General features: G+C 39.0%; 1 protein-coding gene across 2 annotated transcripts in view; it reads left to right on the top strand.

Moving 5' to 3' along the window:
• Positions 1-3,056: 3,056 nt before the first annotated feature.
• Positions 3,057-13,031, top strand: part of si:dkey-178e17.3 (somatomedin-B and thrombospondin type-1 domain-containing protein) — a 21,697-nt gene continuing 11,722 nt past the window's right edge. The window contains exon 1 of one of the 2 annotated variants that reach the window (XM_024274737.2): positions 3,057-3,565. In XM_024274737.2, coding sequence (XP_024130505.1) covers positions 3,319-3,565 — 247 coding nt within the window. In that variant the 5' untranslated portion in view covers positions 3,057-3,318. The remainder of the gene's footprint in view (positions 3,566-13,031) is intronic. The other variant, XM_024274736.2, reaches the window with a different exon arrangement.

Here is a 13,031-nt window from a genome sequence, read left to right as displayed (position 1 = left end):
ATCCAGAAAAAACTCTGTTGATTCTTGTCCAGGGCTCCCTTGAAAAACAGGATTTGGATCTCCCCTGGTTGAATAAATTCTTTATTGTTCGTTGATGAGGAAGAAAGTGACCAAAAAACTTAATTGGAATTCAGTCCTTTTGATAAAAAGTTGGATTAGACTCGTACAGAGTACTCTATCCGCCATCAAAGACAATGCAAAGTAGAATGTCTTCCACAAATAAAAGTGGATCAGGTGTGACTTTATCACACATGCGGCCCCCCCAGGGGTCTTAGCACCTTATATGGTCATCTTTACCAAATCTAAGGTTTGAGTGGTTACAGTCCATGTTCCTGCTCTTGCCAACAAAGTAATTTATGGCTTTGTTTTTCAGTGGAGAAGTTCTGATTAACTATCAAAAGATTTTTACATCTCCGCTGACTTATTTATTCTTTGCTTCCTCCAGAATACGATTTCAAATACTAAGCAAAACTTTGGTAAAAAGTCTGATCCTTTATGAGTTTAAGGCACTCATTATCTTATGCTGATTCAGTCTGGAACAAGGAGTCTTTTATTTTGAAAGGAAATCATATGGGCTTCTGTCAAATGCAAAAAATAATTTCACATGTTGAGAAAATGCTAGTTTATTTTTATAATTCTGTTTTATTCGTGCCACAAAAGAAGCATAATTCATATTTATTATTTAAAAAAACATCGTAGTGAATACAAATAAGTATCAAAATAAGACTTTGTGGCTCCTACTAAGTTCTGATTGGTAGAAAACCAGCAGAAAAGGGTTCTTTTACTGTTGAAGGTTGCAGAACCCAGAGCTAATTGGTTTCAACTGGTCTGGAGCTCCATGTGGGTTAATGTACATCAATCAAGGTATAAGAGTGTAACATAATATAAAACTATAAAAAAACCCTTCCTATCTCATAAAATAAAAGTATAAAAACCTTCATTTAGAATAAAAACCCTTTAAAACCCCACGCTGGCTGCACAACTCACACAAGCCTCTCCCTCTTCGGTCTCTCCTTCACATTGAGGTCCTCTACCTTTCATGGGCTCCAGTTAAAAGGCTGGCCACGCCCAGGAAGGAACCACTTTAACCAAAAAATACAAACAACAAACAACAAAATACACAACTGTCGTGAAAACGATACATTTAAGCTAAATAAATAACTCAAATCTTTATAATCCAAAAATGTAATCAAACAAATCCAAAGCATTTCCCCTTCTACTTCCTTAGGCCCAACCCTCAAACAGGAAGTGAAGGCCTTGACTGCCAGTTTGTACTCTTGGCCGTCACAAAAACAATTCTAAGCTGTGGTGTGTCTTGTTCTTCCATATATTATGTGTAAAAGTGATTTAGATCCTCTCATTGGCCTTCCACTCTCCTCCTGTCACTTGAAACCCTTCCAAAGTCTTCTGCCTTTTTCTGGTTTTTCCCAGGTGAGTGAAATCTCCTCCTTTCATTCTGTCTTGAGTTTTCTGGCAAGAGAAACAGGTTACAGTAAAATCACTTTTTGCACATATGACACGCTTCTTCTCTTCACATGTTTTAACATTGAAAATGAATCTTCACATGAGGCTGTGGGAAGATCCAAAAGGTTCGGAGCAGCTTCACAGGATGGTTGAAGGTCATATTTCCTCCATTTGTAGATGTGAAACTCTCTGAAGTTTGAGTGTTTCATGACTGCTTTGTGGATTTTTATGCTTTTTTTATAGCCAAGTAGGTGATGGCACAACTGTCTTTTAGTTTTTGTATAAGTTATACATTTTTCACACTCATTTTTTATTGTTGATTATGAATTGATGGTCATAAAACATAATATTATAAATGTGTTCTATGGTGACAAAATCAAATATTTTCGGATTTTTCCGTCAGAATATTATTTTTGTGACGACAAGTTTGTGTGTCACTGCTGTGTGAGGTTGTTGCTATCATTTCAGAACATTGATTTATGTAGAAAGTTTAAATCTTCTTCTTTTTCTTTTGGCTTTTCCCTTTCAGGGGTGGCTCCACAGCAAATCAGCTTCAGGTCTGATTTTTATTTTTGGTTTGGCAAAGATTTTACGTTAGATGCCCTTAATTCCTAACACAATCGTCCCAGCACTATGAGACCCTAGATTCTTTATATATTAACTTTCAAATATCTTATTAAAGGTAAAACCAACAATATCAACCTCCAGTTTCTTCCAGTTATTTTATTTGCTCCATCAGACTCATTAATTGGACATTTTTGACTAAATTAGCTCACAGGCTAAACTTGCTGCAATGCGGATCTCGTCCACTAGAGGGAGACGTGGATCAAACACTACAAGGAGGCTCTCCTCCAAGGTTGACACGCGCACGCACATTTCTCCCTGATGACAGATGCCTAGTCCTTCTTCATATTAGTACAAAGGAGCTTTATGAAGAATATCAAAGCGATCACCAACTTCCTTCAGCTGAACATCATCACTCCGTTCTTCTCTCATCCAATCTGCTGCTGAAAGTGGAATGCCAGATTATTAGGGAAAAAAATCTTTGGACAGTAAACCACACAGGTCCGTGATCTCTGTTGAAGGAAAACTAATTTCTGTTGTTCATATTCCAAATATTTGGTCAAAAATCAAAGAAAATCCAATGTTTTGTTTGCTGCATTTTTTACCAAATTCAACTTTCTAATAAAAACAGAATGTTAAAAGTTAAAGATATTGCTGAGTAAAGTTTGGTGCACAAAAATGTAACATTGATTTCTCCGATTTTTATGTTGTTTTTTTTGAGAAGTGTAAGCCTTCAAATTTGAGAATTTCTTTTTTTTTTATTTCTTGAACCTTGATGAATGTTTGAAGTTTCATTTTTTCATGGATCAAAACAACAAATATTACAAATGTTTGCATATATTATTTCAGCTGAATTCCATATTAGTTTTACACTGAGCATATCACTTTGACAAACTTGTGTTTTTCTTCTTTAAAATCTTTTAAAGTTCTTTAAAGTCGCTGTCCGCGGTGCTGAATTTATGAGTGATTGGGGCTTAAATTGATCTGACTTGTCATCTGTTCGCGTGCATTCTGATAAAATCACATGAGATTCTGGTTTCCTTACAGGAGACCAGCCTTAAGCATGGCTGTAAAGGGGCGGCGTCCGACTGACTAATAGAGTGGAGCTGGTGCGTAAGAGGCTCTACTTTTACGCATCAGTCGTGTGCGTCAACAGGAGTTCCACAGCGATGTTGCACTTGAATTTTAAAACGAAAGTGTCATACTTACCGTGACATCATTCGGGATTTTTTTAAATCAGAAAAAGAGCCTCACAGCGCGTGCAGCAGGTGGTTCCAGGAAAGCTTCGCCATGGGAACGCATGGATGGAGCTCTGCGCGCTTTGGGTTCGTAATTTGTGGATATTTGGCGTTTTTCTGCGAGTTGTTCCCGGGGACAGAGGCGGGCTGCAGGGAGAGGGTGAGCCTAAAGTGCTGCAGCGGCCGAAACAATGAATGTTATGAGTACAGCTGGAGGAAAACGGTGTGTTACTGTGACACCTACTGTCAGAAGACCGGCGACTGCTGCGAGGACTACCGGCGCGTGTGCCAAATATCTGGTGAGTATGTTCTTCAAAAACATCATGGAGAGACTTGTTTAGCTGGATGACTTGTTCAGGTCAGGGCTGGTTGGCACTGAGGTGACAAAGTGAGACATACTGCACTTATCTGTAGTTGTTTGCTTTTGGGGACCGGTCAGAAGAGGCTTTCCCAGGGACTTACAGGAGCATCTCTGCTTTAAAATAAGTTGTGTTCAAAAATGCGCAAAGTTGACCCTCAGCTTTCACATCAAAGCTTGAAATGACACAGCCTGGTCATCTAGTCGTTGGACAAATGTGTGAATCACATTCCCTAATGAGAGCTAAACTTTAAAATAGTAAAACTGTGAGTTTTGGAAACTCTTGGCTTCATCATCCTGTCTGCTGCTCCATATGAACAAAAAAGGGAAAAGAAACCAGGGCAAAAACTGCCAAAAATGGTAAAAGTTAAGGTAGAGAGAAGCTGTGATTGAGAGGGGTATCACACAGTGATAATCAGGGAGTAGGGACCCTCAGTCTGAAGAGGAGTCTAAAGTGCAGAATAACAAGCCCCCACAGGGTCAAAGAGCTCTTAAAGTGCAGTGACACCTCTATTTAGGCACATTTATAGCCAACCTTTGTTGGAGTGCTGTCTCTGTGCAGTCACATCAACAGACTGCCTCCTCCTGCCTTCAGTTCTGCTCTTAAAAGTGTTTTTACTTCCCTGAAGTTTGTAGAAATTTTGGTAATCAACGCTTAAGAAGATTATGTAATAGTATTTACAAGGTGATGTTTTTTAAAGATTTTTTTTCCAGAGTTTAGTTTCAACAATGAAAAAAATTCCCTCATGTTTATGCTTTCAAGTAGATGCGGAATTATGGTAAATTTGGAGTTTGATGCGTGTTTACATCAATGGGCGTCAAGGGGATAGTCAAGCAATTATTCATACTTTAGATAAGAAAGCTTTTAAGATCTAGTGAAAATTGAAAGTTAGACGTCCCGACAGTGAGGTTTAATCCTGTCAGGGGCGGACTTACCCTTAAGCAAAGATGGACAATCACCTGGGGCCCCCCAACACTTTGGGGGCCATAAACACTTAATGCAAATATCTAAAATAATTCTTATATAACAGTGTCACCAAAAACCCAAATCACAGAAATGGCATAAGACTGCTAATGTGAAAGTATTTCATCCTCCCCAGCCCTTCTCCAAAAATGGAATGTTCCATCAACAGCAAGCTAGCAGGCCGGGAAGGACTTTTCAAACAGATAAAAACAGAAAAAGTAGTAAGAATAAGCACCAAAAAAACAAAGAAAGCAAGAAATTAGTGGCACTTCTTGAAGTACTGGAAGACATAACAAGAACTGCAATAACAAAATTACAAGGAAAAAATGTTATGAAGATAAAATCATGAACTATGGGGAAAAAAACAAAGTTGTACGTGAGTAAAGTCGTAACATTAAGCGAAAAAAGTCAACACATTTTTTCCAGAATAAAGTTGAAAATATCAGAAAAAGTCAAAACTGTGCTACAAAAAAATTGAAAATTATAAGAAAAAAAAGGAACTTTATTTTTACTAGAATAAAGTCATACAATTCTATAAGATTAAAGTAATAAAATTATGAGAAAAAAGTCTAAATTTAATGTGAATAAAGTTGAAAAATTATGAAGAAGTCAAAATTTTACAATTTTTTATTTTTTTTAAATGTTCTGCTTCTTTTAGCTTCTTTTGTAAAGCCTGACTAAAATAATTAAACAGTGTTTTTTGTTCACCTGGGCCCCCAAACTCCCAAGTCCACCCCAGAATTCTGTAAAACCCACTATATCAAAGAATTGACAGAAAATTTAAAGATTTAATGAAATGCACCAAAGAAAATCTGCAATATATGTTTTTTATGAGATGTAGATTGTTTCAATCATCAGACATTGGGTGATTGGATATGTTTTTAAGATGTAAAAATATGGACATTACTGTAACTGCAAAAATAATTCCATCCATCCATCCATCTTCTTGACCGCTTCTGCCCTTTCGGGGTCGCGGGGGTGCCGGAGCCTATCCCGGCTACTGAAGGGCGAAGGCGGGGTACACCCTGGACAGGTCGCCAGTCTGTCACAGGGCCTCAATCACACACACATTCACTCTCACATTCATACCTAGGGACAATTTAGAGTCACCAATTCACCTATGAAGCATGTTTTTGGACGGTGGGAGGAAGCCGGAGTCCCCGGTGAAAACCCACGCATGCACGGGGAGAACATGCAAACTCCACACAGAAAGGTCCCAGCCGGGAGTCGAACCGGGGCCTTCTCGCTGTGAGGCAAGAGCGCTAACCACTGCGCCACCGTGCAGCCGCAAAAATAATTCATTATTTAAAAAAAAATTAGACATGTAAAACAAAGAATAACAATAGATTGAGTTATTCTCCCTATAAAGTTTTGAAAGTTGGCAAAAGTTTTCCCGGCCAAGTTTTCATGGAAGCAGCCATTTTGAAAAGAGCAGGAAAAGCCCTTCTACTGCCCCTAGTGGAATAATGATGAACTACGGGGCAGAAAACACAAACAAAGCTGGGGTTTTATGGAAAGTTTTGACAATACTAATGAGAAATGTGATTCAGAAATGTGTGTATCAAACATGATAATTGGCAATATAGGTTTAAAAGTAGCAGAAAAGCATTTCATCTAAAGTATAGATCAGGGGTGGGCAATTCCAGGCCTCAAGTGCATCACTTCTTATTGGCCAAACAACATACCTGATCCAGGTAGGAGATGAGACAGGATTTCTGGAAAACCAGCAGAGGGCCGGACCTCGAGATTGACACCTGGAGTTGAAGCGCCTCAGAGGTCACGGCCCCCATGCGTTCTATTCTGACAGCTCGGTCTAACAAAATAAAACACCTGAAGGTGTCATGCAGGTGTTTTCTTTGCATGCGGGCATTTCGGAGTTACTCAGAATCCAAACATCCAAGGGAAACGTAGTGAGTCGGTATGAGCCGAAGCACCTTAACTGTGACCTTCAGACTCTGAAGGGAACAGTGAGTAATGAGATGCTCTAAGGTGAAACACAAACACAGACTGGATCCTGGATCACATCAAAGCACCCTGACATTTGATCATCCGCTCTTTGCCTTTATGGGATTTTTCTTTTGTGTTCTGTCTGTCACTGTAATTAACTCATGTCAGCTGGAGTTGAACAAACAACCGACATGAGACGGAAAACTCTGGAAAACTGTGAACCCTCCCAGACGGAAGCGCAACTCTCCACAGTCTGATATCGGCCTCTGGAGAGGACGTGTCATTAAAGTATTTAGGAGGAACATCCAGTGAATATGAAGCGTTTGATAAGAAACAGTTGTTAGGTTCTAATTATATGACAGGATTTAATGCTCCTGTGGGGATATAATGTGTGAACACAGTTTAGTAGAATAAATACACCTGCAGACACGCAGTAACGTGAAGCCGACTCACCAGATCTGCTCCTTTAAAAAGTGTGAAAGAAACGAAACTTAAATACTTGTATTTCAATAAACTTTATGCTTATTTTTAAGGCTTATCAGCTCCTTAACTGATATATTTTGGAAAATGTATTTTGCTGGTATACTATTCTATAGATTCAGTGTTTATGTTCTTTGATTTACTGTAACTTTTCAACCATTAACACGATCGACGTCATCCCAGCAGAATCTAAAGGAGAAAAGCGGCTCGTCGCCGCTTTTCTCCTTTAGATTCTGCTGGGATGTCGTCGATCGTTACCATATGTTAAAGATTTTGTGTTTATCTGTCATCGGCAATGCCTCAGGTGTTAAAGGGTTAATCATCAGACTAATGCTTTTTTTTTAGGGCCAACCAGCTTCTTTGAACCCTAATAGCATTAAATACAAATGAACCATTCATAAACATTTCATTCCAGTGGGATACTTTTCAGTTCTTAACCATAGATGAAAATAAAACTGATTTTTATTTTATTTATTTTTTTTGCCAAAATTACTGAGAATCTGAAGACTAGAATAAATGTATTCAGTCTGGATACTTTTGGTTTGCTTAAAGTGAACCAGAATTCCCTTTACCTGACAATCTGGAACAAATTTTCAGTCTGAATAGATCCAAGCGGACCAGGAACTGCTTTCTGTGTCCCATCTTTTGAGATTGTCTTGGTTTGTTTCCAATCGGACTGAGCTCCTCAGTGTGAATACGCTCCATGGTCGGAGCATACCAAAGTAGCAGTAAAAAGTGTTTTTTAAGACGTTGATACAGATGTTCAAATTTGATAAGCAAAATTTGAAGTTGGAACAAGTGAACTATCCGGACAAGGACTGCAAAAATTCAATTTTATTTCTCTCCTTGGTATCCCCTGCCCTTGTAATTCTTGGCCAATGACTGAAGAGACCTATAGTCACATGGTTTTCTTTACAAGTTTGGTTTGGAGCAGAAATGTCTGGTTGACAGCAGTCAGAGTACAGACCAAAAGCAAGGTTCAGGATGTCACAAACAGGCAGCCAGCTTGTTCCACGTGCAGCAGACTTATTAGTTCAGACAGGAAATAATCACAGCCAAAAGTCTACAAAGCTAAATCTGAGTCAGACAGGCAGAGGTCAATCACGACCATAAGATCATCCAAGAGGAGAGTAGTCAGGGTCCAGGCGAGGGTCAGGGCAGGCAATCAGTGAAGATCAGGTCCAGGTAGAAACGCTCGGTAATGCAGGCAAGACGGCACAAAACAATACTTCGCACTGAGTGCTGCTGAAAAAACAGGTGGGTGATTGTCAGATTGGAGACAGGTGAGCAGCATCCAGGAACTGTGAGCTGGGGCTGCTGGGAGATGAAGTGCATACAGTACTCTGGGAACTGCTCCCGCCGATGACCAGAGTCAGAGCTCTGACTCCTGACCCAGGACTCAATCCGGACCAAATTAACTCTCAATTACAGATAAAGTCTGTCTATAAAAAGGCCTTTTGTGAACATTAAATATGGGTTCATATGAAATGTTACATATTTTTCACAATTAAATACTCACTATAAACTTCTAAATTTAAATCATATGAACAAGAAAATAACACAAGCTGTTATCATTTTCAGTAGTACAAACTATTGTGGTTTTGATCACAGAAACCAATAAATCTAATCTTCACATTTGGCCCTTAAGGCTCTGAAGGTCAAGTAGCCACAGGTCGTCGCCTCAGGTTTACAACAGCTTATAACATAATGTGAGGATTATGGACTTTGGTTTATTTTTTGTCAGTTATTTTATGTGTTTTGGTCATGTTCTGTTTTGGATTGTCCCTCAGTCACATCAGTTTCAGGTTTGTCATGATCCACAGCTGTCTTCGTTTCAGTTAATTACCCTCAGTGTATTTAAGTGTCTGGTTTTCAGTTACTCATCATCAGGTCATCTGCTCTGCTCTGCCTCCACTTTGGTCTCCATGGGTATTTGGCACGTTTTGGTTAATTTATTAAATGTTTAAAGTTCCTGTTACCAAGCCTGGTCTCTTGCGTTTGGGTCCTTCATCTGCTTTTTCCTGACACATAACGTAGTCAGTCACAATCAGGAAATCAAAGTTCTTTGACAGTGCTGGAGCCACATATTATTGATTTTATGACAGGAGCATGTGGGAAATTTGAACTCAGGCCACATTTGACTTGGGAAATATATTAGTCACAACTCCCCTCGTAGGTGGAGATAGGAACAATGGGCAAACCTGTACAAGGTATGTAGTGGCCCACAATAAATATCAAGGTGTTGGATCGCTCCTTGAGCCCGTCGAGCCAAAATGTTTATGCACGTTTTTCTACCAGCATGCTGGAGGCTCACAGGTTGTAGCGAACACTTAAACAACACACAGGGGTCAATAAATGTGAAATAAGTGAGACATTGTACAAAATGTTCCTTTTTTCAACCTCTGAAACCTGTGGACTGTGCAACAGACGTGTAAATATTGTTAAAGTGACGAGTGATTTACTTGCACACAACTTGACAGTTAGAAATGAGGGAAATAGGCAGTTTGTGGTGATACTTAAGTATCAACTGCATCCAGGCAGCATTGCACTTACATTAGCCTTATAAATATTTCACTAAATAATTTCCACGTGCACAACAATGGTACGTTACATGTTCATGACGTTCCTTAAAGTGGCAGCACGAGCCAAAAGACACCTGATATGTAGGGATGGGCGATACTGGGAATTTAGGTGTCGATCCGATACGAAGTAATTACAGGGGTAGTATTGTTGATACTGATACTTTTCTCTTGAAATGCTGTATTAAAGAGTAGCTTTGGAAATACACATTTTTTATTAAGTGTATTATAAAACACAAGTCTGAGACTTAAATAAAAATGTTTATTAGCTAATTAAACCAATCTGTACTAAACATACATTAAACATATATTTTAATAACAGCATGACACCATTTTAATAAGAAGAAAACAGTAACTAGTGCAATTAAAAAAGAAAGGAAATAAAAATGGAAGTATAACAGCACCACAAACATATTTAAAAATAAAACTAAAGCAGTAATATAATATCAAAGTCGCTAATGAAAAACGTTAACAAAACCAACACTGTAATGTAACATGTAAGCAACGCAACAAAAAAATCCTACCATTGGTGCAAATATGTGGCTCTTTATTGAAGTATGAGGAGGTGGTGCTTAGATAATGTTGCCAGATTGGGCAGTTTCCTGCACAATTTGGGTGGATTTCTGCCCAATCTAGGAACACTGCAGACAGAAGCTGTGCTTGCATTAAGTCGGTAAATACATTCAAGCTATTTGCTGTCTGTACGAACGTATCGAAAGTATCGATCTCCTCAAGCTAGAATCAATGCTTCACCTATCGATACTATCGATACTCAGATTGATGAGCTACTTAAGATGCATCTCTATGAAGTTTTTGGGCCCGGACAACCCAAAAACCAGCTGCATCTGTGCTGGTTAACCCCAATATGGGAGAAAATGGGAGCGTTTGGATGTTTTAAGTCATACATCTCAGATTCACAATTTTCTTCCTCTAAATACTTTGAGTTGCCAAATGTGTAAGTCCATTAAATAATGATAAACAGACCACAGACATGTCTGTTGAAGCCAACCATTAAAAGGTTCCGGATAAACAGATGTATCAGTGAAAGTTGGTTAAAGGATGCAGGTCTGCTGGCCCTGAAGGATGTAAAAGCTGTCAACTTTATCAGACAGGAAACTCCTCCGGTCAGAGCAGAGCAGGAGACTGACGGGCAGCAGCAGGTTAGTGTCAGCAGGAAGCTCAAACAGGGAAAGTCTGAAGCTTAGCTGCCAACGAAAACAGAAAAAACACAGAAAGCAAAACTTCTTGATTCTTAAAAATATTTTTCTAAGCCTGTTGACGTTCAGCCAGTCAGAAATCAAAGTGAGATCAAACTGGGCCACATGAAAAGGCACCTCCTCTGTTGTGGTGCCTGGCGGTTCTCAGTCTGACAGGAAGTAAATACTTGCCTTTTCCGCAGAAATGAGTTTAGTCAATCTATCATCTCTCTTTCCTACAAAATTAAGCATTTTTCCTTTTCTGCCTGTCCTCGGGGGACTGTGTACATTATAATTGCACGTCAGCTTCCCCCCCACCAATGTTCACTCCCTCTTTCTCTCCCACATTTAAAGAGAAACTCACCAGCTGCTGTTCTCACACTGCATGGGTCAGGGCAACTTTGATGTTCAGGCCTCATCTTGATCAGAAAATGTGTTTGTTGGGCTATAATGCAACTAACCTTCACAAATCCAAACAGTTTCAGCGGCGGACACAAACTGACAAACCCCTCAGCTGCTGCAAACTCCAGCTAAAACAAACAGGAAACAAGAAATGAGTTGGAAATTAGCCTGAAGACAACCAAAGAAAAACAGAGAAAAATTAAGGTCAAATCAAGAAATTCCTCAGAAGTTAATCAACAGCTAAACATGTTTCGTGTTGAGAATGTAGAAAACCAGCAAGTTCAGGTTTCTTTAAACCATTTGTGTCAAATAAATATTCGAGATTGATGATTCTGGATGGAGCTTCTCTGACTCCATCAATGATGAGCAAACTCTGTCCTCTCGTTTTTCTGCAAATGATACACATAAAACATAACTGATATAAAGAAACAAATCATCCGTCTTTGTTTCAAAAATAGATTTTACTTTCAGTTTGTTCTAATAGGATAGTTTTTCTATGACCAAAGCAAACATCCCACCTGTTATTTATATTCCTATACTGGCTGATGATTCTGGAAACTGTTTGACTATGTAGGCTACCTAGGCGGCTGCCTAGAGCGCCATCTGGTGGAGAGGGCACCAAGTTGCAGTGATCATGTATAACTTTTTTTGTTAAACAGTTAGACACACCACTCATTTCATGTAAAAAAGATTGAAATGTAAATAAAACAACTCTGCAGTGCAGCGCCCCTCTCTTCCTGTGGCTGCTGCTGTCTGGGTTGGGGAGAGGAGGCGCTGTTGCAGTTGATTGTGCTTCTTTATAACCTTTGGTATTAGACCAAAATTCTCAAAGTTCAAGAACTAATAAGGTTTTACTTTAAGTCCCACTTTTAATCTATTTTCAAGCGTTCCCAGTGGATTTTTAATTACAATCCTTTTTTAGCCAAAATCGAAAAACCTGTGTTGTTTTCTAGGACATATTTCTGCAGAACAGCAGAAGTTCATTAGAAATTCACTTCTGAGTTGTGGGGAGGACTGTCAGTGTGGAGTAAGCCCATCTCCATTTCCCATCATCCCTTTGTTGACCCTCTGTCCCACTAGCTTGCAGCCTCTCACAACCCCATCCTAACATTACTAGTGCAACAACAATGGTTAGCAACATTGGAGTTATCCAGGCAGCTCGAATGCGGAATATGAAGACATGCATGGATCTATTTGTCTGTAAGTGGATGCGTTTGAATGGAGCGGAGCAGGGAGCTTGTAGCCCACCGAATGTAGCGTATACGTCAAACCTAAAAGTTTTGTTCCAGATTTACAACAATTTGAATTAAAAAGTACTCAGAAATTTCATTTTTAGCTTAATTTTCTGTACATATTTCCTCCTTTGTGTGAAAGATCCCACAAAAACATGCTTAAAAACATGATATTCTTTGGGGTGGAGTGAATCTCCATGGAACTTCTGGCCTCTGCACTTAGGCCATCAACGGCCAAACTCTTTCATTTTTCTCCAAATTATACCAAAAAATCTATTAATTATGTACATGTATAAAAATTATATCACAGTCAAGTTTATGTGAAATACACTAGATTACTTACACTGAAAAAAACAACTTTTTTTAAAAACAGATTTAGATCACAAATTTGTCCAAACTCGTCCATCTGGTCTCATTTTTTTTTTTTTTTTTTTGCCAGTCGAGATGGTGCCACATCTGCTGATGTTCTGGTTTGTGTCATGAGGTCAAGTGATACAAAAAGATTTGTAACTCAACCGTAAACATTAGTGTCTCCTCTTTTCAGGGTATCTGTAAACATTACTCTTCCAGATTCTCCTTTCTCCGTTGTAGTAGCAGATTCCTTTGA

This window comes from Oryzias melastigma, linkage group LG9 (genome assembly GCF_002922805.2).
Source record: "Oryzias melastigma strain HK-1 linkage group LG9, ASM292280v2, whole genome shotgun sequence".
Classification (NCBI taxonomy): domain Eukaryota; kingdom Metazoa; phylum Chordata; class Actinopteri; order Beloniformes; family Adrianichthyidae; genus Oryzias; species Oryzias melastigma.
This window is presented reverse-complemented; position numbering and strand designations above follow the sequence as displayed.